Here is a 26,283-nt window from a genome sequence, read left to right on the forward strand (position 1 = left end):
CCTGATTAAACACTACAAACTCCATCTCTGATTTTGCTCAAGCACTGAAAAAAGAATGGTTTACTACAAAATCGAAGAAAGGTTTATAGTGATCCACACTCATGCAACATGTACCTTGTATTATTGAGTCTTAAAGCCAGGACCTGCTCAGGGCTCATAATTACAGTCGCCTTAGAATGTGTCAAGTCCCCAATTCTTTTACTAAGACTAAATCCAAAAGCCAGTTAAGTAGCTCCTTCTATTCAACATTTTCAATGAGATGTAGATAAAATATGTACTTCTTTCCATTGGAGGTTTCTCATGTGTTGAGGCTGGTCACAGAGAAATCCTTGTTCCAACTAAATATCAAACAATTAAACTAGAGCCACAGTTTCAGTGGGAAGGGGCCAAAAAATTGTACACAAATCTGGGCTATTACCTACAGAATGTACATCTCTTCCACTGGCTTACAAGTTACAACCAAAAGGCTCTTGGTCTCTGAGGTTATTTCACAGAATAACACAGTCAACATAAACCTGAGCAGCCTCATTTCAAACCAGAGTGAACAGGTATCACATGGTTTGCGTTTCTGGCCATAACAATTCTCTTCACAGCCTGATGGTGAAAGCCAAGCTCAACCCCTCAGCTGCCCTGCCTCCACATCAAGGAGAGAAAAAAACATAAGGACTCTATAGGCTGCTCAGGGTCACTGGGTAGAAAGTAAACTATACTCTCTTTGTCAACCAATTCCCATCTTTAGCCACTATTACATGCTGTTTTATAAATTCATTGTTTTACAATTACTTAGAAAGATGGATGCCTGGGTGGCTTAGTCGGTTGAGTGTCCAACTTAGGCTCAGGTCATGATCTCACAGTTTGGTGAGTTCAAGCCCCACATCGGGTTCCACGCTGACAGTGCAGAGCCTACTTGGGATTCTCTCTCTCTCCTTCTCTCTCTGTCCCTCCTCTGCTCATGCTCTCCCTCTCTCTCTCTCTCTCTCAAACTTTTTTAAAAAAATTACTTAGAGGAGATTTTTCAAGGTGATTCTAGCATCTTCAAGAATAATCTTCCACTTGGTTTAGAACACCTCAAAGAACTTCTCTGCACCAAACTGTTTCTGAACACACAGAAATGAAATAGGCCTTAGGAACTTTAAGGTAACAAAGATTTCTCTTTAAAAAGTCTCAGAGCTGACCAGTCATAAACAACAGAATATACAGCCAAGTTTTATAAGAGACAAAAACTGTAACAACACATACTGAAGGATACACTACTCCAAAAAGAGGAAACATGGGAAATGAATAGTGCCAAACAATATTTTTATTGTTCACTGAAAAATACAGGTCTGCAAAGAGTCTATTGCATTGTGTACTGAACGCAAGGCCTGACATTACAAGGATACATGACATAACGGCGTAACTTATATAAAATGATACATATCGCATACTTACATAAAATGATACATACAGTACCCCACCTCTCTAAACACTAGAATTTAATAGAAGTAAAGCCTTGTATTAAATGAGAACTGTAAACATTGCAATCATAAACAAAATGCTCTAAGCAAAGCACTTTAAAATTGGTTTGTTGTGATACCTACTTGGTCCACCCAGAGTTAGGAATAGCAGGGCCTAAGAAACAGTTAGCTAACGAAAGCTAGCACCTTCAAGGAGCTCTTCCTGGGGATCAGGCTGCCGCTGCCCAAGACAGGCCGCCACCCTGGCCTCCCTGGAGCCCTCAGGCCCATAATGACAGCTAATCCCTGTCTTGGCGCTAGTATGAGCTGACTGGGAAGTGGGAGGAGTAGCAGGTACGAGGAAGCTTCTGTCAACAGCTGCTTATACACTGCACCAACTCTATGGATAAGAACACCTAATATTTTTGATGTGAATCTACCACTCTCAGCAAACACTGAAGTGTGATTTAAAATAAAAAATTAACATTGAGAACAAAAACCATTTTCTAGACAATCTGCCATTATCATCATTTCTTCCTTTCAGCCATGTTTTCATTAGATGCTCTAAAAGAAACTGCTACTTACTATATGACCAGCCAGGTGGGCCAGGATTGAGGTAACAAAACTTCTGCAGTTACAACTACTGACTTAAATGAATACAAAATAAATACAAATTTATTAGAGAGCAACAAAACCAATCTCTATTAATCACATGGCAAAATATTCAAGCACTGCAACAATATTCATATTCCAAGGTCAACTTTAACTCTATAACCCACATTTCCTTCCAAACTGAGAAAGCTTGGTGCGGAGGAAAACATAAAATATCAACACCACCTCCTCTACAAATACTATCAGGGCTCAGAAGGCTCACCATAGATAACAAATGTTTAAAAAAAAAAAAAAGGCACCTCGATATATACACAGCAACAGAGGAATACTATCCTCTCCTCTCCTTCTGGGTGTCCTTGGCATCAGGCAAATCAGGGCTATTTATGACAACAGTGCCTAAGCTGACTATGGCAATGCTCACATTTTAAGAGAAATCAGGATTACAAAGTTCCTTTATTCATAGGGAGTCAAAAATAATTTCCTCAGACAAGAGTCTTAGCATCAAAGAAAATTTTCCTCTGGCCTGAGAAATTTTTATAAATAAGATTGTACCATATCCCAGCTTCTTTACTTAATATTAAACTATTAAAGCACAGAGGATATCCTCAGAGGGCAGGAATGTGTACGACTAATATTCTCGGATTTTTCAATACTTTACAGATCAAACATTTTATCAGACTATCCATTTAAGAGATGTGTAAGTCAATACTAATAACCAACTATCTGTTTTTCTTATTCTGTTCATCAAAGAACACCACATTCCTATAGGAATAAAGGGCAGTTCAGTGGGTATCCTGTTTCCCTTAACTCTGCACAGTAAATTTCACTGCTCAGTCTCTATGCCTCTGACTCTTCCTGTGGCTCTTTTCATCTAAGGAAAACTTGGTATAAAGGGGGAAAACTGCAAACTCCAGGGGAAGCGTCGGTATTTGTGTTGTGAAGTGAACTTTAGGGTAATAACTGTAATTGCTATGGGACTGTTTACAGCCTTGCTAGAAATCCTATTTCTCTTGAATCCCTAGATTGAGAAATTCTCATAATTTAAACATGGGGGGAGATTTCACCGATAAAGATCTAGTTCATGTGAAAGGTCTGGCCCCTGGAATGATGTGTGGCTAGCCCAAAACACTGGCCACATTTCCACTTTAGACACGTTCATTATTCTTTCCCATCACAGTACCGTTCAATTCTTCCATCTGTCATGGCACTGGTGAGCTCTCTCTCATTGCTGCTCCCATTTCTTTTGGGTGTTCTACTGCACATATGGGATCCATTGAGCTTATCACTTTAATGTGTAGGGAATTTTCATTTCACACCATCCACTCTCTAAAAGCCATTAACTGGGAGCAATTTCTAGTTAGTAAAGGCACAATTCACTGGCATTTCCTCTTTATAAAGGAAATCAAAAGGTTGCTCAGAAGCTGAACAAACACCTTGGGTATTCCTATAAAGGGAGTGTTGTATCTGCTACTAAAACCCAGAGACATTTGCTAGCTCTAAAGATTATACGGATTCTGTAAAAGCATCAATTTGGCAGTTTAAGACATATTTCTAATTCTGCACTACATCACTTGGTGAGGAGGAGGAAGTACTGGTTAGTATCACAGGAGCAAATTTAAAGTGTCAACATCATTCTACTGGCTTGTTTTCCTCATGCTTTTGAACTTTCACCAGCTCTAGTGAAGCGTGTCCCAGGGTACATCACTCAGCAACCTGCAGAACTGCTCAGAGATAGAACAATGGACTTCACCCCAACTAGCCCAGCTGGTTGCTAGCACTCAGCTGGGAAACACTGCCTCGGGGCACAGCTCACGAAAAGCCTTAAACCCAGGAAAGATTTACGGAAGTTGCACAAAAATTCTTGGTTTATCATACCTTCCCAGAAATCAGAAAATAATTGATTTTTAGGTAAAGAAACTGAATCTACGCTCACAAACAAAGTAATGCCTCAAAAAGCAGAATCCAGAATGTAAAACTACAGGAAAAAATGCAGCTTGTTAATCACTAGCTTACTTTGGCTAAATTATCATAGTAAGTCAGTGCAATTTACTATTGCATTTAGAAGCACAACCTACCATGTTCTCATAAATTTAGGGTATAATAAAGAACATGAAAAGTTCACAGGGGTGAGAGCCCTTTAGCGTTTTGTGACTTCATAACTTAAAAAGACAAAGGCTAAGCAGGATCTGACAGTCAGAGATTTACCTGCTCAGCACAAGCTGAGTTGAGAGACGGCTAAACATCGGACTTTTATTCATTTATGGTGTTCTCAGAAAGTTCCTATCTGGACGCTGATGATTATCAACCTGGCTGCACATCAGAGTCATCTGGGAAAAGCTTTTAAAAATGACCAAATGCCCAGACCAATTATATGTGGAGGGTGAAGCCCCAGATATCAATATTCTTTACGCTTCCCCAAGGGATTCGATTCTAATGTGCAGCCAGGATGTGTACATCCACTGCTGTATCCTTCCAGAGAGCTGTTGCATGAAGTCATATTTTATTTATCTAGAGGGTTTCGTTTTTTCTAAATCCCACCAGGAAAAGGAATTTTTAGAAAAAGGCACAGTTGTGCTTCCTCTAAAGATGCAGCTTACTGTTTGGCAGGTGCTGGTTGTCAGAGGTTATCTGGAACGCTGATTGAAAAGGAGGAAGTCCTTGTCTTGGCAGAGTAGGCACAGTTTCAGGCTTCGGCAGCTGCCGCCAGCAACAAAGAATGCCCAAATGCCCATGAGTACCACAATTATATATGTTGACACCAAATTTATTCCATAATGAGGACTTATGAAGGTCTGCAAAAGGAAAATAAAGCAGTTTGGGTAGCAACAGCAAGCTTATTAAACATGTAGAGTAACCAAAGCTAAAGGAAAATCTAGGATACTTTCAACAGCTGGGGTGTGTTTCAACAAACATATGATGTATGTCATGTACTGCGGAGTTCCACAAAGACGAACAGAACTAACCTAGTCAACAGACGCTAACCCATAGGTGTGCGCTTTGCAATATTCAAATGCCAAACCTAGAGGGTAATTAGAAGTCAGCATCTAATGGAATACCCAAGAGAAGATACATGTTATATAATCTGGGCCCAGTTTATAATAATTTCTGTGTTAGCTGGCTCTTAATATTTGCAAGAAAGTAGGACACGTCCAAGTTACTTAATATGAACCTTCAGTATTTAAGGGAACAAGAGGGCACAGCATTTCTTTTTCAGCTGCATAATTGCTGAGGCTTCCAAAAGTTTATTTAAAAAACAATGATGAAAAGCCAAGAGGTACTCTGTTACACAACAGTGAAGACCAAAGTATGTACCTACTGGAGCTTATACGCTAGGAAGAGAGACAATGAAAGAATAAATGAATTAAATAATTACACATTGTGATGAATGCTAGCCAGAATAATTCTAATTGTGATGGTGCCAGGATAAGTAAGAATAAGGTGGTCTATTGAGGTTGCTCAGGAGAGGTCCTGAGTAAGTGGCACGTAAAGTGAGACACATAGTTGGGAGGAGAGAGCCAGCCTCATGTAGACTGAGGGAGGGAATGAGAGTAAAGCAAAGAGTCTGGGGCAGCTGAGAACCTGAGAGAGGGCTATGACTGATGTGTAGGGATGGAGAGGCAGCACAAGAGATGAGGCATCAGAGAGGAAGGCAGGGACCAGCTATGTAGCATATGGGTAAGGAGTGTAAATTTTATCCTCAGTGCAATGGAGGGTCACAGAACAGGCTTACATGGAGGGGCTGAACGACTTGGCTTAGATGTTTAAAACTGCACAGAATGGATTAAAGGAGGCAATTGTGAAAGCAGGGAGACTCATTGGGAAGATTCTGCACTGGTTGATGAAATCAGGGTGGTGGCAGTAGAGATGGAGAGAGTGGGCAGTATGAACTGACAGGACTTGCTGATGGATGCAATGTGAGGGAAAGGGGGAGGCCAAAATGACTTCCAGGTTTCTGGCTCTTGGTAAATGATGGTGCTATTTAAGGAGATGACAAAGACTTGAGGAAGACCAGGCTTGAAATGATGGGTAAGAATCAAGTCCAATAAGGACACGCTAAGAGTGAAATGCCTGTGAGATTTCAAAGGACGGAATGTCAGGTAAGCATTAGGTATATGAGCATGGGGCTCAGAGGAGAGGCCTGGGCTGGAAAGAGGAATACAAAAGCACAGTCCATAAGCATAAAATTTAAAAATTTTTAAAATTTTATTTTTATTTTATTATTTTTTAGAGTTCTCTCTAAAAAAGAGAGAGAGAATGTGTATGTGTGTGTGTGTGAGAGAGAGACAGAGAGAGACAGAGAGGGAGAGAGAGAGAAAATCTTAAAGCAGGACCCATACCCAGCGCAGAGCCCAATATGGGGCTCATTTCCATGACCCTGGGATCATAACCTGAGCTGAAATCAAGAGGCAGATACTCAACTGACTGAGCCATCTAGGCACCCCCATAGATGGTATTTAAAGCCATGTCTCTACCCAGGGAGCTACTGTAGAAAGAAGGGAAAGGAGAAGAATAAGCCCTGAGAACATTTATAGATTGTTTGTGCTGCTTAGTATTATAGGAGCAAATTAAAAGTGTCAACACCTTTCTATTAGCTTGACTCTTTTTTTTTTTTTTACATTTTTTTAAATATTTATTTTTGGGAGACAGACAGAGTGCAAGCAGGAGAGGGGCAGACAGAGAGGGAGGCACAGAATCTGAAGCAGGCTCCAGGCTCTGAGCCATCAGCACAGAGCCCGACACGGGGCTCGAACCCATGAAGCACGGGATCATGACCTGAGCCAAAGTCGGACATTCAACTGACTGAGTACCCCAATCTGTTAGCTTGACTCGTACTGAATCTGTTACCCCCAGGTACCCCAATCTGTTAGCTTGACTTGTACTGGAAGAGTCAGCAAAGGGGTCTGAGAAGAGCAAATAGTGAGGTAAAAGAAAAATCAGGACAGTGTGATATAGCAGTCAAAAGAGGAAAATGTTTCACAGAAGGTGAACTCTTTTAAAGGCTGCTGAAATGAAAAAAAAAAAAAAAAAAAAACCAAAACCAAAACACCAATGTCCATCAGATTTGGAGAAACGAAAGTCTGTTTTGACCTTGACAAGTGCAATCTTGGAAGAGTGGTTGAGGAGCACCTGGGTGGCTCCAGCTGGGATGCTGGGTGAGTTCCAGCCCAGCATCGTTCTCTGTGCTCACAGCACAGAGCCTGCTTCAGATCCTCTGTCTCCCTCGCTCTGCCCCTCCCCTACTTGTGCTCACTCTCTCTCTCTCAAAAGTAAATAAATGTTAAAAAAAATTTAAGAACAACAACAACAACAACAACAACAACAACAAAGAAGGTGGTTGAGCAGAAGCCAGACTGGATTGAAGCAGGAGAGGTGAGGAAGTGGAGACAAAATTAGTGGACATAACTCTGAGAAATTTGGCTGTGATGTGGAAGAGAAAAAAAGGAGTGAAGGCTAGGAGGGGGAAAGGCAAGAGGAGAGATTTTTTTTTTTTTTTTTTTTTTTTTTAAAGATATGTCTACATGGGGGCATTTGGGTAGCTCAGGTGGTTGACTGTCCGACTCTTGATTTCGGGTCAGGTCATGATTCCAGAGTTATGGGATGGAACCCTGCATCGGGCTCTGAGCTAAGCGTGGAGCCTACCTAAGATATTCTCTCTCTCTCTCTCTCTCTCTCTCTCTCTCTCTCCCTCTCTCTCTCCCTCTCTCTCTCTCCCCACCCCCCCCCCCACCTCACTCCCCTGCTTATGCTCTCTAAAAAAAAAAAAAGCAAAACGTTATGTCTGTATGTTGATGAAAAGAGGGAAAAGCTGGTGGTATGGGATAAAGGGCACAATCAGAGGAGTGAAGTCCTTAAACGAGATTTGGATCTGGTGGCCAGGAGGAGGGACTGGCCTTTGACAGAAAGAGGGATACTTCCTTTACTGGGCCAGGGTAAGATAAGGAGATGGGTTCCCACGTAAGCCAGCACTTACACGTACCAAAGGAGAGAATCTGATTGGGTCAACTTGCCACCATACACCTTTGCAAATAAGGGGCTTCAGGGGAAGTGCCTCCACGGCTCCTCACTGTCCTTACCCTCACCATACCTGTACATGATCCCACCTATCAGCTCTGGCCAGGAAAATGGGCTGATTTTGCACGTAGCTACTTATGCAGAAAAAGTGCTTTTCTCAAGAGGCATCAGTGGGTATGGCAGGCATTGAGCATTTTCTGGATTCTTCAGAATAATTTACCTCAAATCCACTGAATTTTAATTTATTTTACAGGGTGCTAAGCTCTTTTGTATTTCTCTTTAGTTTCTTTAAATGTTTTTTCTCTTTTAAACAATTACAAAAGCAGCTGTGATTGTTGCAGAAAATTAGAATACACAAATGAGTAAAATAAACAAATTTTAAAACTTGAAATTCAGATAGGTTAGTATTTATTGAACAGAACACAAAAACTGCAAACCATAAAGAAAAATTGATTAAACTACATTAGAATGAGGAACTTTGCTTATAAAAAAAGACAACAGTATGAGGAGATAAAGATAAACCAGGAGAAGTTATTTACAATATGTATATCTGACAAAGACGTTTTGTCGGAGAACATAAAAAGAACTCCTAAAAATCAAAATGATTTATAGGCAAAAGATTTGAATAGGTACTTCACAAAAGAATTATCCAGGGGCGCCTGGGTGACTCAGTCGGTTGAGCGTCTGACTTGATTTCAGCTCAGGTCATAATCTCACAATTTGTGGGATCGAGCCCTGAGTTGGGCTCTGTGCTGACAGCATGGAGCCTGCTTGGGATTTTCTATCTCCCTCTCTCTCTCTCTGCCCCTCCCTTGCTCACATGCTCGCTCTCTCTCTCTCTCTCTCTCTCTCTCACCCCCTCCCCCACTCACGTGTGTATGCCTGTTCTTTCTCTTGCTCTAAAAAAAACCAGAATTATCCGATGGAAAAAAGACAGTCTCTTTAACAAATGGTGCTGGGAGAACTGGACAGCAACATGCAGAAGAATGAAACTAGACCACTAACTTACACCATTCACAAAAATAAACTCAAAATAGATGAAGGACCTGAATGTGAGACAGGAAACCATCAAAACCCTTGAGGAGAAAGCAGGAAAAAACCTCTCTGACCTCAGCTGCAGCAATTGCTTACTTGACACATCTCCAAAGGTAAGGGAATTAAAAGCAAAAAATGAATTGGGACCTCACCAAGATAAAAAGCTCTGCACTGAAAAGGAAACAATCAATAAAACTAAAAGGCAATCGATGGAATTGGGAAAGATATTTGCAAATGACATATCAGACAAAGGGCTAGTATCCAAAATCTATAAAGAGCTCACCAAACTCCACACCCCAAAAATAAATAATCCAGTGAAGAAATGGGCAGAAGACATGAATAGACACTTCTCTAAAGAAGACATCCAGATGGCCAAGAGGCACATGAAGAGATGCTCAACGTCACTCCTCATTAGGGAAATACAAATCAAAACCACACTGAGAGGGGCGCCTGGGTGGCGCAGTCGGTTAAGCGACCAACTTCAGCCAGGTCACGATCTCGCGGTCTGTGAGTTCGAGCCCCGCGTCAGGCTCTGGGCTGATGGCTCGGAGCCTGGAGCCTGTTTCCAATTCTGTGTCTCCCTCTCTCTCTGCCCCTCCCCCGTTCATGCTCTGTCTCTCTGTCCCAAAAATAAATTTAAAAAAAAAAAACGTTGAAAAAAAAATTTAAAAAAAAAAACCACACTGAGATACCACCGCATGCCAGTCAGAGTGGCTAAAATGAACAAATCAGGGGACTATAGATGCTGGCGAGGATGTTGAGAAACAGGAACCCTCTTGCAATGTTGGTGAGAATGCAAACTGGTACAGCTGCTCTGGAAAACAGTGTGGAGGTTCCTCAAAAAATTAAAAATATATCTACCCTATGACGCAGCAATAGCACTGCTAGGAATTTACCCAAGGGATACAGGAGTGCTGACGCATAAGGGTACTTATACCCCAATGTTTATAACAGCACTTTCAACAATAGCCAAATTATGGAAAGAGCCTAAATGTCCATCAACTGATGAATGGATAAAGAAGATGTGGTTTTGGGCCACCTGGGTGGCTCAGTCAGTTGAGCGACCGACTTCGGCTCAGGTCATGATCTCACGGTCCGTGAGTTCAAGCCCCACGTCGGGCTCTGTGCTGACAGCTCAGAGCCTGGAGCCCGTTTCAGATTCTGTCTCTCCCTCTCTCTCTGACCCTCCCCCCGTTCATGCTCTGTCTCTGTCTCAAAAAAACAAATAAACGTTAAAAAAAAATTAAAAAAAAAAAAGAAGATGTGGTTTATATATATAATGGAACACTATTTGGCAATGAGAATGACTGAAATCTGGCCATTTGTAGCAACATGGATGGAACTGGAGAGTGTTATGCTAAGTGAAGTAAGTCAGGCAGAGAAAGACAGATACCATATGTTTTCACTCATATCTGGATCCTGAGAAACTCAACTGAAGACCAGGGAGGAGGAGAAGGGAGGGTAAAAAAGTTACAGAGAGGGAAGGAGGCAAACCATAAGACACTCTTAAATACTGAGAATAAACTGAAGGTTGATGGGGGGTGGGAGGGGAGAGGAAAGTGGGTGATGGGCATTAAGGAGCGCACCTGTTGGGATGAGCACTGGGTATTGTATGGAAACCAATTTGAGAATAAATTTCATATAAAAAAATTTAAAAAATAAACAACTCTTACAACTCAAAAAAAAAAAAAAGAATGATCCAAATGGCCAATAAATATATGAAGATCTGCTTAATCTCATTAATCATTAGTGAAATGCTAATTAAGACCATAATGTGATACCACCACATACCCAGGGGGATCAATAACAAGACAGTGCCATACCAACCACTGGTGAGGAGGTGGAGGAACTGCCACTCACAAATTAATGGGAATGTAAGTCAATACAACGACTCTGAAAAGCTGAGTGGTATGAACAGCTGACATATGCACACCCCATGATCAGCAATTCCGCTCCTAGGCATACATCCAAAAGAAATGTACACATATATTCAAAAGAGATATATTCTAGAATGCTCAAAGCATTATAATTAGTCACAAAAGTCAAAAACTAGAGATACCATTTCTGCGGTTGAATGGATAAATCATAGTACAGTCACAAAGTAGAATACTAGAGTGCAATAAATGAGCAATATATATAGATGAATCTCACAAAGATAATGTTAAGCGAAAGAAGTCAGACACAAGAGTAAATACCGTATAGTTCTGTTTACATAAACTACCAAAAGGCAAGGCAAGCCATGGTGTTAGAAGTCAGGACCGTGGTAGGAGGCTCATGGGATCTGCTGTTTCAGTTTTCATGTAGGTTCGAGTTACATAGGTTACAAGATGTACAGTTTTGATCTGTATATGTTTCTGTGTGTGTGTTATTTTTCTTAAGTAGGCTTCATGTCTAGCATGGAGCCCCACAGGGGGCTTAAACTCACAACCAGGAGATCAAGACCTGAGCGGGTATCAAGAGTCAGATGTTTAACTGACTGAGCCACCAAGCACTACCCCGTTCCCCTCCCCCCTCTGCTATTCAGAGATAACTACTATTAAAATTTTGGTAGATAATCTTCCAAATTTCCCAAATTCTTTTTTATTTTAGTTTATTTTCCTGGGTTCTCTTTAATCATTAAAGAGAATATCAACTATTCAATATTCTACAACATTTATAGGATTGAGGATACAAAGATTGACAAGATAAGATCATCCCTGATGATCAAACTCTAGTTGGAGAGAGATATACAAAAACGATATTAAATAAGATGGTGAGGCCAAGATGGGAGAGCAGCACAGCACTCAAGTTCTCAGATTCTCTCATCCCTGAAATGCAGCTAGATCAGCACCACATTATTTTGCACATCTAGGAAATTGATCTGAGGATTAACACAACAATCTGCATAACTTGAACCACAGAACTTGGCAGGTACATGGTGCGGAGAGGTGAAGTGGGGGAGAGAGAGAGAAGCTGTGGAGGGTAGGGAGCTGTTTTTGCAGAGAGAGGACAGAGAAAGGGGAGAAGCGTGCAGCACATCGTGAGAGTAAAGGAAAAGCACTCCCTCGAAAGTAGCTGCAGACTCTTAAATACAGAGAACTGAGGACTGCTGGAGGGGTTTGGGATGGGGGGATGGGCTACATGGGCAAGGGGTATCAAGGAGGACACTTGCTGGGATGAGCACTGGGTGTTGTATGTATCACTGGATTCTACTCTTGAAATCATTATTGCACTATATGCTAATTTGGATGTAAATTTTTAAAAATAAATAAATGAATAAATAGCTATATTAAATAAAACAGTGTTATCTGTGGATAAGTGTTATAACAGAGCTATGAATAAGGGCTGGTGATCGTGCTCAGTCTGGAATATGAACCTTTTCCAGGGAGGCTTTACATGGAACGAGTACTTTTCCAAACTGACTTAGGTTAGGGGGAGACGCGTCACTGCAGATAAAACAGCATGGACAAGGCACACCTACTGGGAAGCCACAATGGATTAATTTAGATGGAGCATATGATGTGAACTGTGGGGAGCAGCAGGAGGTTACGTTCTGTACCAGTAAGGCTGATAAGAGGCTTATGTCAAACAAAGAAGTCTGGGTTTTATTCCACAGGCATCTACTACAGCTGATCATTCTCTCCTTAACACATCTGGCTTCCAGGACATCTGGCTCCTGGTTTTCTTCCAACCTCACTAGTGGCTCTTTCTCAGTCTCTTTTGCTGGCACCTTCTCTTTCCCCAGTGTCAATGTGGGAGCGTCCCAGAGCTCAGTCTTTGGGTTTCTGGCCTGGATTTCTCTCCCCAACTCCGTACTTTCTCATCCAACTGCCTAATGGATATTTTCACTAGGATGTCCAATAGGCACCTCTATTTCACCTTTATAATGTGTCCAGATGAACTCCTTGATCCACCCTCACAAGCTCCCCCATCCCAGCTGATGGTAACTCCATCCTTCTAATTGTCCAGGCCCAAACCTTGGAGACATCCTTGGCTCCTCTTCTTTCACTCTATGCCTTACCCAATCTGTAAGGAAATACTGCTGGCTCTACTTTCAAAAATATATCCTCAATCTGATCATTTCTCATTATATCCACTGCTTTTTTACGCAAGTTATCACCATCCTTCTCCTGATGACTATAATCTTTCCCTGCTACAGTTCACTCTTAACACGGCCAAGTGATCTTTTAAAAATTTGAGTCAGATCATGGCCCTAACACCCTGCAACGACTCCCATTTCACTGACAGTAAATGTCAATGTCTTGCATTATCTAGATGTGGTTCTCACTTCTAACCTCTACTTCCCTCCCCACCTTCAACTCTGTGACAGTATCTATTACCTTTACCCTAGCTCACTCTGTTCTGGCCACCCTCACTTACAAAAATACGCCAAGCAATTTCTTTGATCTTAGACTTTGCTACTGGTTGTGCAGTCCAGGATGCTCTTCCCCAGAGAGCCGCATGACCAATCTACTTCACTTCTTTGCTCAAAGGTCACCTTCACAACGAAGCCTACTCTGACCACCTAATTAAAAAATTGGACATCCTCTGCCTCCCCACACTCTGGATTCCTTTTAACTCTGCTCTACTTTCCATAGCACCTATCACGATAAAATTTCTTATTTATTATGCCTGCTGCTTGCTGCCTTTCTCTCACCACTAAACTGTAAAAGCAGGGATCTTTGTTTTGTTCACTAAACTGTTTTGCTTACCTAAAACAGTGCCTGGAACATAGAAGGTACTCAGTAAATATTTGTCGAATGAATGAATTAGCCAAATGGATCCATGAAAAGGACATTTGTTTTTTCATTTAATTTCCTTTCTGATTATAGAAGTGTACATTGCAGAAAATTTGGAACATGCCAAAAATTATAAAGAAGAAAAGAATCCATTCAGAGATAAATACTATTAGTATTTTAATGCTTTCTCTTTCCAGTCTTTTTTTTCCATGAAGATTTGGCTTCACATAGTTGCCATCACACTAACTTTAGTATCCTGCACCGCTGAAAGGTTTTAGGAAGGGGAAGCAATAAGACTGCATTTTTATCTAACTATCTATCTTTTAAGTAATCTCTACGCCTATAACTGATGGCCTGAACTCACGACCCAGAGATCAAGAGTCACATGCTTTAGCAACTAAGCCAGCCAGGCACCCCTGCAAAACTTCATTTTAGATGCATCAGAGGTCAAGGAGCCCAGTATGAGAAAACTTGATATAAATTCTAAGTGGATGGAGAAGAGAGAAACATGAGGTAGGACACCATCAGAAAGAACCCTTCTAAAACTAAGAGATGAGAAATGATAAGGGTCTGGACAAGGCAGTAGTGGGGATAATTCTGATGTAAATACATGGCAAATTGCCATGAAAGTCAAACCCAAACCATTAAATATTCTTAAGAAATATAGCTAGTCAAGCTTTCTTTTTAAATTTTAGTTATTTAGAAAACTGGCATAATAATTATAATTTCAGTGAGGAGGGAATAAAATGGGCACCCTTGCTATTTATCAGAGTGAGTAGAAATGGTACAACCCTTGTGGAGAGGACTTTACCAATTTATATCAAGGGCTTTAAAAATATTTGTACCATTTAATTTCATATTTTCATTCTATGAAATCTAAACATCATATTGAAAAAATTTCATGTACAAAGATGTTCAAGACAGCATCGTAAGAAACAAAATTTTGAAATAGATGTGATCAGTTAAGCAAACTATAATATAATTCTATGTAATGATATAAGGCTATTAAAATGTATATATGAAAAGGATTTCTAATAACATGGTACTTATTTAAGATGTGTTACATAATGTAAGCCTAATGCAAGACTATTTCAGGTTTGACTATACCCATAAAAGATAGATAGATACATAGAATAAAGTCTTTAATGAAATCAACCAACAAATTAAGAGTGGCTTTTTCTGTAGGAATAGATGATTTATCTATCTACCATTCACTCATTAAAGAGCTTCATCTTCCCATGAGCATGTATTTCATTGAGAGTGGAATGTACCGTATGTGGACTTATGATCCAAAAAATACTGTGAGCATGGTGACAATCAATACTCACCAGGGCTGACACCAGCAGATGGGTCAGAAGAACTACAAGAAGGGCAGACCACTTTTTCTTCTCACAGCCATCAAAAAATATGATGCCCCAGAACACGTGCAGCAATATGATAACCAGCGTCATGAAAGCTGAAAGACAGTTATCAATTAGTGTCCAGTCATACAGACACGGATGCCAAAGCCCAGTCACACTTGGTCATGATACAACAGGCTCTTGGGGTGCGGTACACCACCTTGAGAGTTTAACTACCACCTGCCAGAAGCAGGACTTTGACACACATTTGCTCAAATAGTAAACTGGAAAGCAACACTTTTTTTTTTTTTTAAATGTTTATTTTTTGAGAGACAGAGAGAGAGAGAGCGTGAGAGGGTGAGGGGCAGAGAGAGAGGGAGTCACAGCTTCCGAAGCAGGCTCCAGGCTCTGAGGTGTCAACAAAGAGCCCAATGCAGGGCTCGAGCTCACGAACCCCAAGATCACGACCTCAGCCGAAGTTGGATGCTCAACCGACTGAGCCACCCAGGCGGCCCTGGAAAGCAACATTTCTGAAAGAGGCGCCAGGTCTGCAGTAGCTTCTCATCAGAATGTGAACCTGTTAAACCTGTTAAACCTAAAGTCAGCTTGGACCTGGCTTTCAAGGAGTATCTCTGAGGAACGCAATAAAACTAGTGTGGTATCTAATCAACTCTTTCCAAATTAGCCTTTTGCACCATCCTCAATTAAACGGAGTACATTCAGTTTACACAAGTCTCACTAAAGTGGAATTGCTCCTGTGTTCTTTCCTTTTTAAAAAGGCCAATGGAAGAATAAAAACATTAAAAATTACAACAATTATCTAAGATTCTTCTTAGGCAACCAAAACTGAATTTGATCCCAGATTTTTCTGTGGAAAAGAATGTGTTTCCTGTGCCCTGAAAATATTATTTAAGATGAACCAATTCCGCATATTCTGAAAGGTTTTTTTGGGGGGAAGAGGGGGACTGGCAGAGCCATCTGAGGGTTTATTTGGGAAAAAACTCTTGAATTGGCTTTTAGCTGGGGACATGGGCAAGAGGGGGGTACCCAGGGTGGTGGACTCCCTCTAAGGGTAGGCCAAGAACTGAGGTGAGGCTTAGGTGGGCCTCCCATTCCCGACGCTCCCCTGCACAGCTCCTTCCCCCACAGGCTCTACGGCAGCCACCAGCCACGGGAGCGGGGAGGTTGGGAGGGACCACAGTGGTTGTTCACTTGGACAGGACGTCAGACAACTCGGACACCAGCTTCCCATCACGGGTCTCGATCTTCTTCACCACCACAGCCTTGGAGGAGCTGACATGGCCAGAGGAAGCAGAGCTCTGGCCAGAGCTGAAGCCGGACTGGAAGGCATAGCTGACGCCAGGGCTCATGTGGCCCCTGTAGGCTGAGACCAGCCCACCCAAGTAGCTGGTGGGAGGTCTTAGTGTGGATGCTCATGTTCTGCATCCCAGACTCCAGCCTGCTTTCCTCGCCCTCCAGCAGCTTGCAGTAGGTGGTGATCTTGATGTCCAGGGCCAGCTTGATGTTCATGAGCTCCTGGTACTCCTGCAGCTACCGGGCCATGTCCTGCTTGGCTCGCTGCAGAGCGGCCTCCAGCTCGGCCACCTTAGCATTGGGGTCCTTCACGGCCAGCTCCCCACGCTGCTTGGTATCAGCTATGGTGGCCTCCAGGGAAGCCCTCTGGTTTTTCAGGCCCTCAATCTCAGCCTGGCGTCAGTTAGTGTTCTGGTTCATCTTGGAAATCTCCGTCTTTGGGAGATGGAGGTCATCCCCATGCTTCCCGGCCAATGTCTGCAGCTGCTAGTACTTGATCTGGTACATGGTCTCAGCCTCAGCCTGGCTGCTGTTGGCGATCTCCTCGTACTGGGCCTTGACCTTGGCAATGATGCCATCCAGATCCAGGGAGTGGCTGCTGCCCATGGACAGCACCACAGTCGTGTCCGAGATCTGGGACTGCAGCTCACGGATCTCCCCTTTGTACAGCTGCCTTAAGAAGTTGATCTCATCAGTCAGCCCTTCCAAGCGGGACTCCAGCTCCACCTAGTTCATGTAAGCTTCATCCACATCCTTCTTGATGAGGACAGATTCATTCTCCATGTCTGCACGTTCTTTGATCTCCTCATATTTATTGAAGTCCTCCACCAGGCCCTGCATGTTGCCAAGCTCCACCTCCAGCTTCAGCTTCTCCTGGCCTAGGGTTTCCAGCTGCCGCCGAAGGTTGTCGATGTAACTCTCGAACGTGTTGTCCATGTTGCTGCGAGAGGTTTTCTGCTGCTGCAAGAGGTTCCACTTGGTCTCCAGAATTTTGTTCTGCTGCTCCAGATGCCGCACCTTGTCGACGAAGGAGGCAAACCTGTTGTTGAGGGTCTTGATCTGCTCCTTCCCCTGGCTGCACATGGCCTGGATGTTGGGGTCCACCTCCAGCTTAAGAGGGTTCAGCAGGCTCTGGTTCACTGAGACAGCCGTGATGCCCCCCATACTCCCGGGCCTGCCGTAGCCCCCAACTACACTCATGCTGCTGCCCAGGCCACGCTGGAAGCTGCTGCCGCTTTCCACCCAGGACAGGGCAGAGCTGATGCAGGAGCCAGGCGCATGAGTGAAGGAGAGGCTGCTGAAAGCCCGGGGGCCGGAGGAGGACACGTTGTAGGACTTCTGGGTCACCCTGATAGACATGGTGGAGGCCAGTGTGGAAATTGGAGTGAAGGCAGGTAGGCTGAACCTGCCTGAGGTTCGAGAAGGAGCCAAGAAGCTGCTTCTAGGGTCTATTCTGAAAGTTTTAATATGAAGAAAAAAAAGCATATCGATTTCCCCTTTCAGCCACATAAAAAGATACCATTAACACCCACCAGTCTGGCAAAAATTCAAGTCTGACAATTCGCTTTCACATTGATGATAGGAAAACAATCTAGCATTACCTAGTAAAATTGAAAGTATGTGCTCTCTATTTCACTCCAACAATTCCACAGTTAGATATATACTCTGAAGCAGTTAGTTCTTGGATCAATAGATCATTAGTACCTGAGACGTTGTTAGAAATGCACATTCTTGGGACTTACCCCAGACTTCCTGAATCAATGAGCCTTGCAACCTGTGTTTAAACAGCCCTTCAGGTGGTTCTGATGTATGCTCAAATGTGAGAACCACTACCCTGGAAAACTCTAATATATGTGCACCAAGTGACATATACAAGAATATTTATACTATCATTGTTTATATTAACAAAAAATTTCCATCATTACCAGAATGGATAAACTGTGGTGTATTCACACAATGGAATACTATATGCTCTATAATATAAATGATCTCAATAATATAATGCTAGTGGGGACAAAAGTATATTGTAGGACACCAACCACTATTTATACAAAGTTAAAAACATCTAAAAACTATATTAAAAGGACAAAACTCTTATACATTAAAAGGATATAATTGTTGTGATTAGAAGAAGGCAAGTTTTAATTTTTTTTTTTTTTTTAATTTTTTTTTTTCAACGTTTTTTAATTTATTTTTGGGACAGAGAGAGACAGAGCATGAACGGGGGAGGGGCAGAGAGAGAGGGAGACACAGAATCGGAAACAGGCTCCAGGCTCTGAGCCATCAGCCCAGAGCCTGACGCGGGGCTCGAACTCACAGACCGCGAGATCGTGACCTGGCTGAAGTCGGACGCTTAACCGACTGCGCCACCCAGGCGCCCCTAATTTTTTTTTAATGTTTGTTTACTTTACAGAGAGGGACAGAGACAGAGCATGAGCAGGGGAGGGGCAGAGAGAGAGTGAGACAGATCCAAAGTAGGCTCCAGGCTCTGAGCGGTCAGCATAGAGCCTGACGCAGGGATTGAACCCACAAGCTGTGAGATCACGACCTGAGCCTAAGTCGGGAGCTTAACCAAGTGAGCCATCTAGGCTCCCCTAGAAGGCAAGTTTTTATATATAATGACATCATTTAGTGAAACGATGACAAATACTTTAAAGTAGAGGAGGAGTTTTAAAATATGTACCTTTGGGATGATGGCAACATTTCACCACATCCAAATCTTACTTTTACTTAAGATCTAGCTTGATGCCATCTCCTTGGTGAATTCTTTAGGACACCTAATCTTCATTTTTAAAAAACACTGAGCACACATTTACTGAGCACCTGGATAGTCTGGCCTAAAGATTCTGTATAGGAGCTCAGGAGTCACACAATCCTGAGATGGAATGCGAGCTCCACAATATGGCTTTGGCCAGATTATTTAACCTCCCTCCCCTTCTGTTTCCTTTATTTCAGAAATGGGGCCAATAATACCTCATAGGGCTGTTCCAGGGAAGAACAGTGCTTTAATATAAACCACAGCTTTTCAATAAATGATACTACCATCTGCCAACGTCTCCAGGTTCAAAGATGAGTAGGGCAGAGCCTTTAATGAGTTATACTGTCATATGGGAAAGAAAGCGAGGCAAAGCAGCAAGCGGTTACCACATTTATCCAAGTTTCCTAGGTACTGGGCTATGTTTTAAAATGCACTCTTCTTGGGGCGCCTGGGTGGCGCAGTCGGTTAAGCGTCCGACTTCAGCCAGGTCACGATCTCGCGGTCTGTGAGTTCGAGCCCCGCGTCAGGCTCTGGGCTGATGGCTCGGAGCCTGGAGCCTGTTTCTGATTCTGTGTCTCCCTCTCTCTCTGCCCCTCCCCCGTTCATGCTCTGTCTCTCTCTGTCCCAAAAATAAAAAATAAAAAAAAATAAATAAAATGCACTCTTCTTCACTCTTGGACATTTATTTCTTCCTCTGACCTGGTATTACTTTTACATTTGTCTTCTTCCTCCCCATACTTATTCAATGTCCATTATGGGCAGGCACTGTTCCAGGCACTGGGGCTATCACGGTGCACAAAACACAATCCCATGGGACTCTGCCTCATCCTTTCAGTTTCCTGTTTTATTAACAGTATCCAAAGGGGACCTCTCGGACATTTGTGAAAACACTGCATATGCTTACCAGACTGCTTATTTACTCGGCTGGCATTAATTTCTGGCTGGCTTCCATGTCATCACAAGACTTTCCTATTACAATGTGCTCTTTAGAATACTGCGATTCATTGTTTATTCCCTCTGCAACTGGTTAGAGGTCCAAGAGAAATGGAGACCTGAGTATCCTGCCATGTACATGTAGCTAGAGGTACATACATACTATGTTGATGCTTGTCTCTAGTAAAGAGAATTCCAACTAGAGGATTTGCTACTCTAGGATATTATCTTTTCATTAGTAAAACTTTCTCATTTCATGTTCCTAACTATAAAATTCAACAATTCCTTCAATGAATCTAACCCTAAGTGTGCTTTGTTCTAATATTCTTAAAAATAGAAAAAAAAACTTCTCTAACTTAATCATATAAATTTCACAACTTCTTTATAATACAGACTGATAAAAGGAAGTTCTATAATTTCTAGTGTTTTGGAACATTAATCAGAAACCTGATTAACATTCTAACGAATTTTGTACATCTGTTTGTGAAACTGTAGCTGCTAGTTTGATAATGGACTTCCTCTTCCAAATATCTTTTAAGTCAAATTCCCTTGGTAAAGAATGTTTTAATCTAACCCATTTTTAAGCAAAATGTTTCAGTGTTATCTTTAAGAGGCCACATTTACTATTTGGCTCTTTTGTTCTTCCTGAATATACTCTAAATGTTTCAGCACACAGATTCACAAATATCCTCATTTTCATGCTTGTCCCTCTCTCCCTTATTCCTGTATCTACTTTTCTGTCCCTGCAAAGATAGCAGCTTAAAATAGCGACTGATTCTAATACTAGATCCTACCAGCACAGACACTGCTATCATCTGGCTTTCCTCGACAACTTCAGAGTATCTCCAACTATGCCAGAAAGAGCCAAAGGCTGTTGCTGGGTGGTGGCAGCAACAGGCAGAGGAGGACTTAGCAAAGCCAAGGGTTAGCCTCAACTGCCTAGAGACAGAATGTAGTTACTAATGAGCTTCTGGCTTCCTTCTCTAAGTAAGAAAAGAGTCTGGGGCGTCAAGGTTCTGTGAAGTGAGGGACTGTTCTCCATCCCTCTTGGTTGCAGAAACTCTCTGGATTCTTGAGCAATCTCCATTGACCTAGCCAAAGTAGAAGTCAAGCCACAGAACTAAATATTTTTGAAAATGCTTTTCCTATAAGAGTGATTTAACTTAAAATTTAGCGTTAAAAAACATGACATTCCTGTGACCTAATTATAATAATATAGAAATATATACATTGATCAAATAACATTCTCCAAGATTTAAAAAAGACATATTGAAAACTATCTTATATTACATAGCAATAAGAAAGGGGTAGTACTATCCCTTAATACAGATCATAAAAGAGATGTTCTGAAAGCAATCTGAATTAACTACTGGTGTTTAAACAGCATTTATCATTTCATATTTACGAAAATGCTTCTGAAATATTCTCATGAACTGAACAGACTGTCAAAGATATGATTTTGTTTAAAGTCTCCCTAACAAATGTTAAAAAATGATGAAATCCTCTCTTCAGATTAGTTCATCAGAGTGGGGAGTCAGCATTGGGAAACTTCTTACATGTTTTACGAACTAATCTCTGTGCAATGAAAAAGTAAATCCCACAGGGTCCACTTCAAATCCAGTCTAGAAGCTTACTTCATTAAAGCAGTCACGGTGGGAAAGTTTCTTCTCCAACTGAACCCAAATCTGCCTTCTAACTCAGTGATTCACAAGTGAGGCAATTTTGCCCCCAGAGAGCATTTGTCAATATCTGTAGACATTTTTGGGTGCCACAACTGGGGGCGGGGTACTTTTGGCATTTAGTAGACAGAGGCCAGGGATGCTGTTGAACACCCTACAATACACAAGACTGCCCTCCATCTCCCGCTAACGAAGAATTATCTGACCCCAAATGTCAATAGTGCCATTAAGAAACTCTGCTCCAAAGGCTGCTTGTTGATCCTAGGAAGGCTTTTTGAAGAAGAATGAGTCAACTCTTTTATTTCCCATATGTAGCACACTTAAAAAAAACTGAAACTCTACTACTCAGCTATTGTCACAAAAATGCTGGATAACTATGCCAAAAGTTATTGGCTACAGCTGCCACTGGGAGCATGAGTGGCCTAAGGCAGTGTTCATGGGAACCTAGGGTACAACTCCCTAATGGGAAACCCATCCTCTGGCAGTGGGCCGGGAGTGTGGGTTCTCGGGATTCTACTGCTTTGTATTAATGCTGTGTTGGCTTTACGACATTAACTAGGGCCTTTCCATGTTTGTCTCTGGCCTGGAATAGTTTCAGCACCATCAGATTTACCTTTTTTTTTTTTAAGTTGTTTGTTTCTTTGTTTATTTATTTATTTTGAGAGAGACAGAGAGTGAGCAAGCAGGGAAAGGGCAGAGAAAGAGACAGAATCCCAAGCAGGCTCCACACTGTCAGCGCAGAGCCCAACATGGGGTTTGAGCTCACAAACCATGAGATCATGACCTGAGCCTAAATCAAGAGTCAGACGCTTAACTGACTGAGCCACTTAGGCATCCCAAGATTTACCTTTAAGTGTTTGCTCCAAACCAGCTCTCAAACCGTTCATTCCTAATGCTATATATAAACCAAAACTAAGCACAAAAGAACTTGGATGGATATTTAAATGAAAGTTGGAGATAAAATGTGTAGTTGGCCAAAAGAACTTGGATGGAGATTTCAATGAAAGTTGGAGGTAAGATGTGTAGCTGGACTGGATGTGAGTTATAAGAAAAAAGGAAAAATTGTGCCAAGAAAGGAATTGTGCCAAGGTTTTTGCCTGAGCAAGAGGAAGGATGGAAGGGCATCAATTGAAATGAGGAAGACTTCTTAAGAACATCACTTTAAAGATGTTGTTGCACTGTTTTCTGTCCTCCAGAATTACTGATGAGAAGTCAGATTTTCAAATCATTGTTCCATTCAATGTAAGAAGAAAAAAATCCCCCAAAGATGGAAAATCAACATCTGAAACTGGGAATTCAATCTCAAGATTGATATATTCAAGTAAAGGGGCACCTGGGTGGCTCAGTCTAAGCATCTGACTTCGGTTCAGATCATGATCTCGCCGTTTCCGAGTTCAAGCCCCGTATCAGGGTCTGAACTGACAGCAGACAGGGTCTGAGCTGACAGCTCAGAGCCTGGAGCCTGTTTCAGATTCTGTGTCTCCCTCTCCCTCTCTGTACCTGCCCACTCACGCTCGCTCACTCTCTCTCAAAAATAAAAAACATTAAAAAGTTGAAAAAAATATTCAATATTCAAAGTTAATATTTGAGTAAACCTTTGTAAATCAAAATCTTTGTATATCAAAATATTTTTTGATATTTTGATGAAATAAAATATATCTTCTTTGGTGAAGAACTGCAGAATAATGAAAAAGCTGATAAAATCAAATAGACCTATCCCTTAAAATAAACCTCAAGGTTGATTAATTCCTTAAAAAAGAACCACAAAGATTTCTAAACATTTATGCATAAAATACAAAAAGTCTGGTTCCAGGAAATTTGGCTAAGACTTGCTCCAGTAATAGCACTCAGAGTACTGAGGAAAACCTCAGAGTACACCAGTGAAACATATTACAATATGAAAGGTTTCCCCAGAAATGATGCAATGCAACGGCCCTGATGTGAACATTCTAGTTCTCTTTAGAAGAACCATGGAGAGGCAGGGGAGCAAACTGGCACCACTGATCCCAGAAGTGAAGAGCATCCTTGGTGACGAGAAGTAGGCACAGAACAGATCAGCAAATGCCAGGACTCCCAGAACATGCTCCCAACACAGCAACGGAGCTCACAGGATCACGCTGAGGTGACTGAGAAAGGCCAGACTGGTCAATAAAGCTGGAAACAGGGTGGGTTCCCCCCCCCCCCCTCTTTCAAACTTGTAAATAGTGAGGTAGTGGAAAAAATATATGTCCCTATGGGACTGAAGGAAAAAAAGATACTATATCAGATGATATTCCAAAAATGTTACTTTTATCCAGTGCAAATCATCTGCAGAGTAATATCCTGCTCATCACTGCTATGAAAAAATTCTCTGGGAATTTCTCTAGGAAGAAAAAGAAACTAAACACAAAAACACCAAAAATTAAAGGCAGTAGTGGATGAAGAAAATAAGGACTTATTCACATGCAAAGAAGAAGAAACATGGCCTGAAGAAAAATCAGCAGAAGCCAGTAGACTGCCTGAGCCGCATAGGGGTCAGCAGGGGCCAGCCACTCAGCCATGTGACAGAAAAGACATCAGTGTCTCAGAAAGTAGCCTGGAACATATCTGAAAGAGCCACCAAGTCTTAGAGCCACAGCCTGCGTCGTTCTTTTCAGCCAAACTGTGAAGCAGCCTCCTGAGCTGCCTGTTTGCACAGTGCCTGAAGACGGTTGTCGGTGCTCTGCACCCATGATAACGTATCACAAGCTGCTAGTCTCTAACAAGCCAAGGACATTCCAACAGTAGAGTTTCCCATTCTCTGTTACATGGACAGCTTGAAGGAAAGACTATTATGCTACTGATATAATGAAAACATAACGAAAAAATATATGTGATGACAACACTGATGACATATTACTGCATCACAAGCAGTGGCAGATAGCTCTGATAATTTATTCTAAGAAATTAAGATTCTAATACATTCAGAAAAGAGTAGGAATTGCAGATTAATCTCCATTGTTAAAAACTTTCTCTGTATCATTAATAGATGTTAATCTATTAGTCTACCACTTTGTAATTGGTAAGACAGTCATTTGAGATAATGTTGCTTACAAAGAGCTTTCATTTAAAAGTCTAAACACCTGGGGCAACCGGGTGGCTGAGTTGGTTAAGCGTCTGACTTCAGATCAGGTCATGATCTCACAGTTTATGAGTTTGAGCCCCACATCGGGCTCTGTGCTGACAGCTCGGAACCTGGAGCCTGCTTCAGATTTGTGTCTACCTCTCTCTGCTCCTCCCCTGTTCACGCTCTCTCTCTCTCTCTCAAAAATAAACAAACATTAACAAAAATAATAAAAGTCTAAACATATAACAAACTGACATATTATAAGGATTATACTTAAAATATTATAGGAAAAAAAGGAAACTCACTGGGTTATAAGAGTCATGTTCATTGGTCTAAAGGTCTCACTGACTGTGCTCTGGCTGATTAAGGTTGGGCTCAGCCGGGCAGCACTGCTACAGGCTGCTACAGCTGCATGCAAGTCTATGCGGGACACGTTCTCATGGCACATGACCAGAGTCCAAAGAGGCAGGCCCAACCATAAAGTGCTTTTTTGGCCTCTGACTTACCTTACATCCATTAATTAACCAACTCACGTCACATTACTGCGTGTAACCTCAAGCGCAGAGAAGTACATCCTGGCCACGACAGGCCATGCAAGGATGTGGATGCGTAATTCTATAACGGGAATGACAAATTGGGACAAATATCGAATCTCCTGTGTTCCTCTTACTTTTATTTTCCTTCAGGCTCAACATTCCTCTTCCTTCAATCAGTCCCCATTGGACACAGCTTCTAGGTCTTTCACCATACTCACAATGTTCTTCTGTACCAATTTTAGTTCTTTAGTATTCCTGTTAAATCACAGTGCTCAGAACTGAACATGATGATCTGACCTGTGCTGATTTCTCCTAGTGAGTGGGTACAATGTTTAAGACCTTACCTAGATAGGAGCACTGCCAAGAAAATATAAATGAAATGATTTGGGGAAGTTTTAAAAATAAAATATTAGCTGCCCTTCTTACTGAGTACCAGTTAAAGACATTTTTCTTCTAAAGCATGAGACACAATTCAGAGTAATAAACCCAGATTCCACATAAACTAGAGAAATTATCCTCCAAATCCTGTTTTTTAATTTCAAGAACCAAATTCTCTACCCTGATAAGAACGACTTTCCTACCTTTATGCCATTTTACAGTTTATTCAATTATTTACTCTCTAAATTAATTTCATTTAATTCAGTACAACTCGGAGCTAGGCATCATTTTTGTTCTTCTTGAAATATGAGGAAATTTTGTTTGGGGGATGGGAGGGGGGAAGGGCGGGTGATGGGTACTGAGGAGGGCACCTGTTGGGATGAGCACTGGGTGTTGTATGGAAACCAATTAGACAATAAATTTCATATTTTTTTTTTTTTTAAATGT

General features: G+C 41.7%; 1 protein-coding gene and 1 pseudogene across 7 annotated transcripts in view; both read right to left on the reverse strand.

Annotated features, from left to right (window-relative positions):
- APH1B (aph-1 homolog B, gamma-secretase subunit) overlaps positions 1-26,283 on the reverse strand; it is a 140,483-nt gene that overhangs the window by 96,425 nt on the left and 17,775 nt on the right. For 6 of the 7 annotated variants that reach the window (XR_002077998.2, XM_019441875.2, XM_019441872.2 and 3 more), the window contains exons 5-6: positions 15,142-15,269; positions 4,646-4,840 (exon numbers count right to left, since the gene is read on the reverse strand). Coding sequence is in view for 6 of the 7 variants with exons in the window: in XM_019441875.2 (XP_019297420.2) it covers positions 4,673-4,840; positions 15,142-15,269 (296 nt within the window). In the remaining variant the exon portion in view is untranslated. Of the gene's footprint in view, positions 1-1,282; positions 4,841-15,141; positions 15,270-26,283 lie in introns of those variants that run through there. The other variant, XM_019441876.2, reaches the window with a different exon arrangement.
- LOC109262880 (keratin, type II cytoskeletal 8-like) lies at positions 15,277-18,622 on the reverse strand (annotated as a pseudogene).

The sequence above is a fragment of the Panthera pardus genome, unplaced genomic scaffold (genome assembly GCF_024362965.1).
Source record: "Panthera pardus isolate Hobbes unplaced genomic scaffold, ASM2436296v1 HiC_scaffold_24, whole genome shotgun sequence".
Classification (NCBI taxonomy): domain Eukaryota; kingdom Metazoa; phylum Chordata; class Mammalia; order Carnivora; family Felidae; genus Panthera; species Panthera pardus.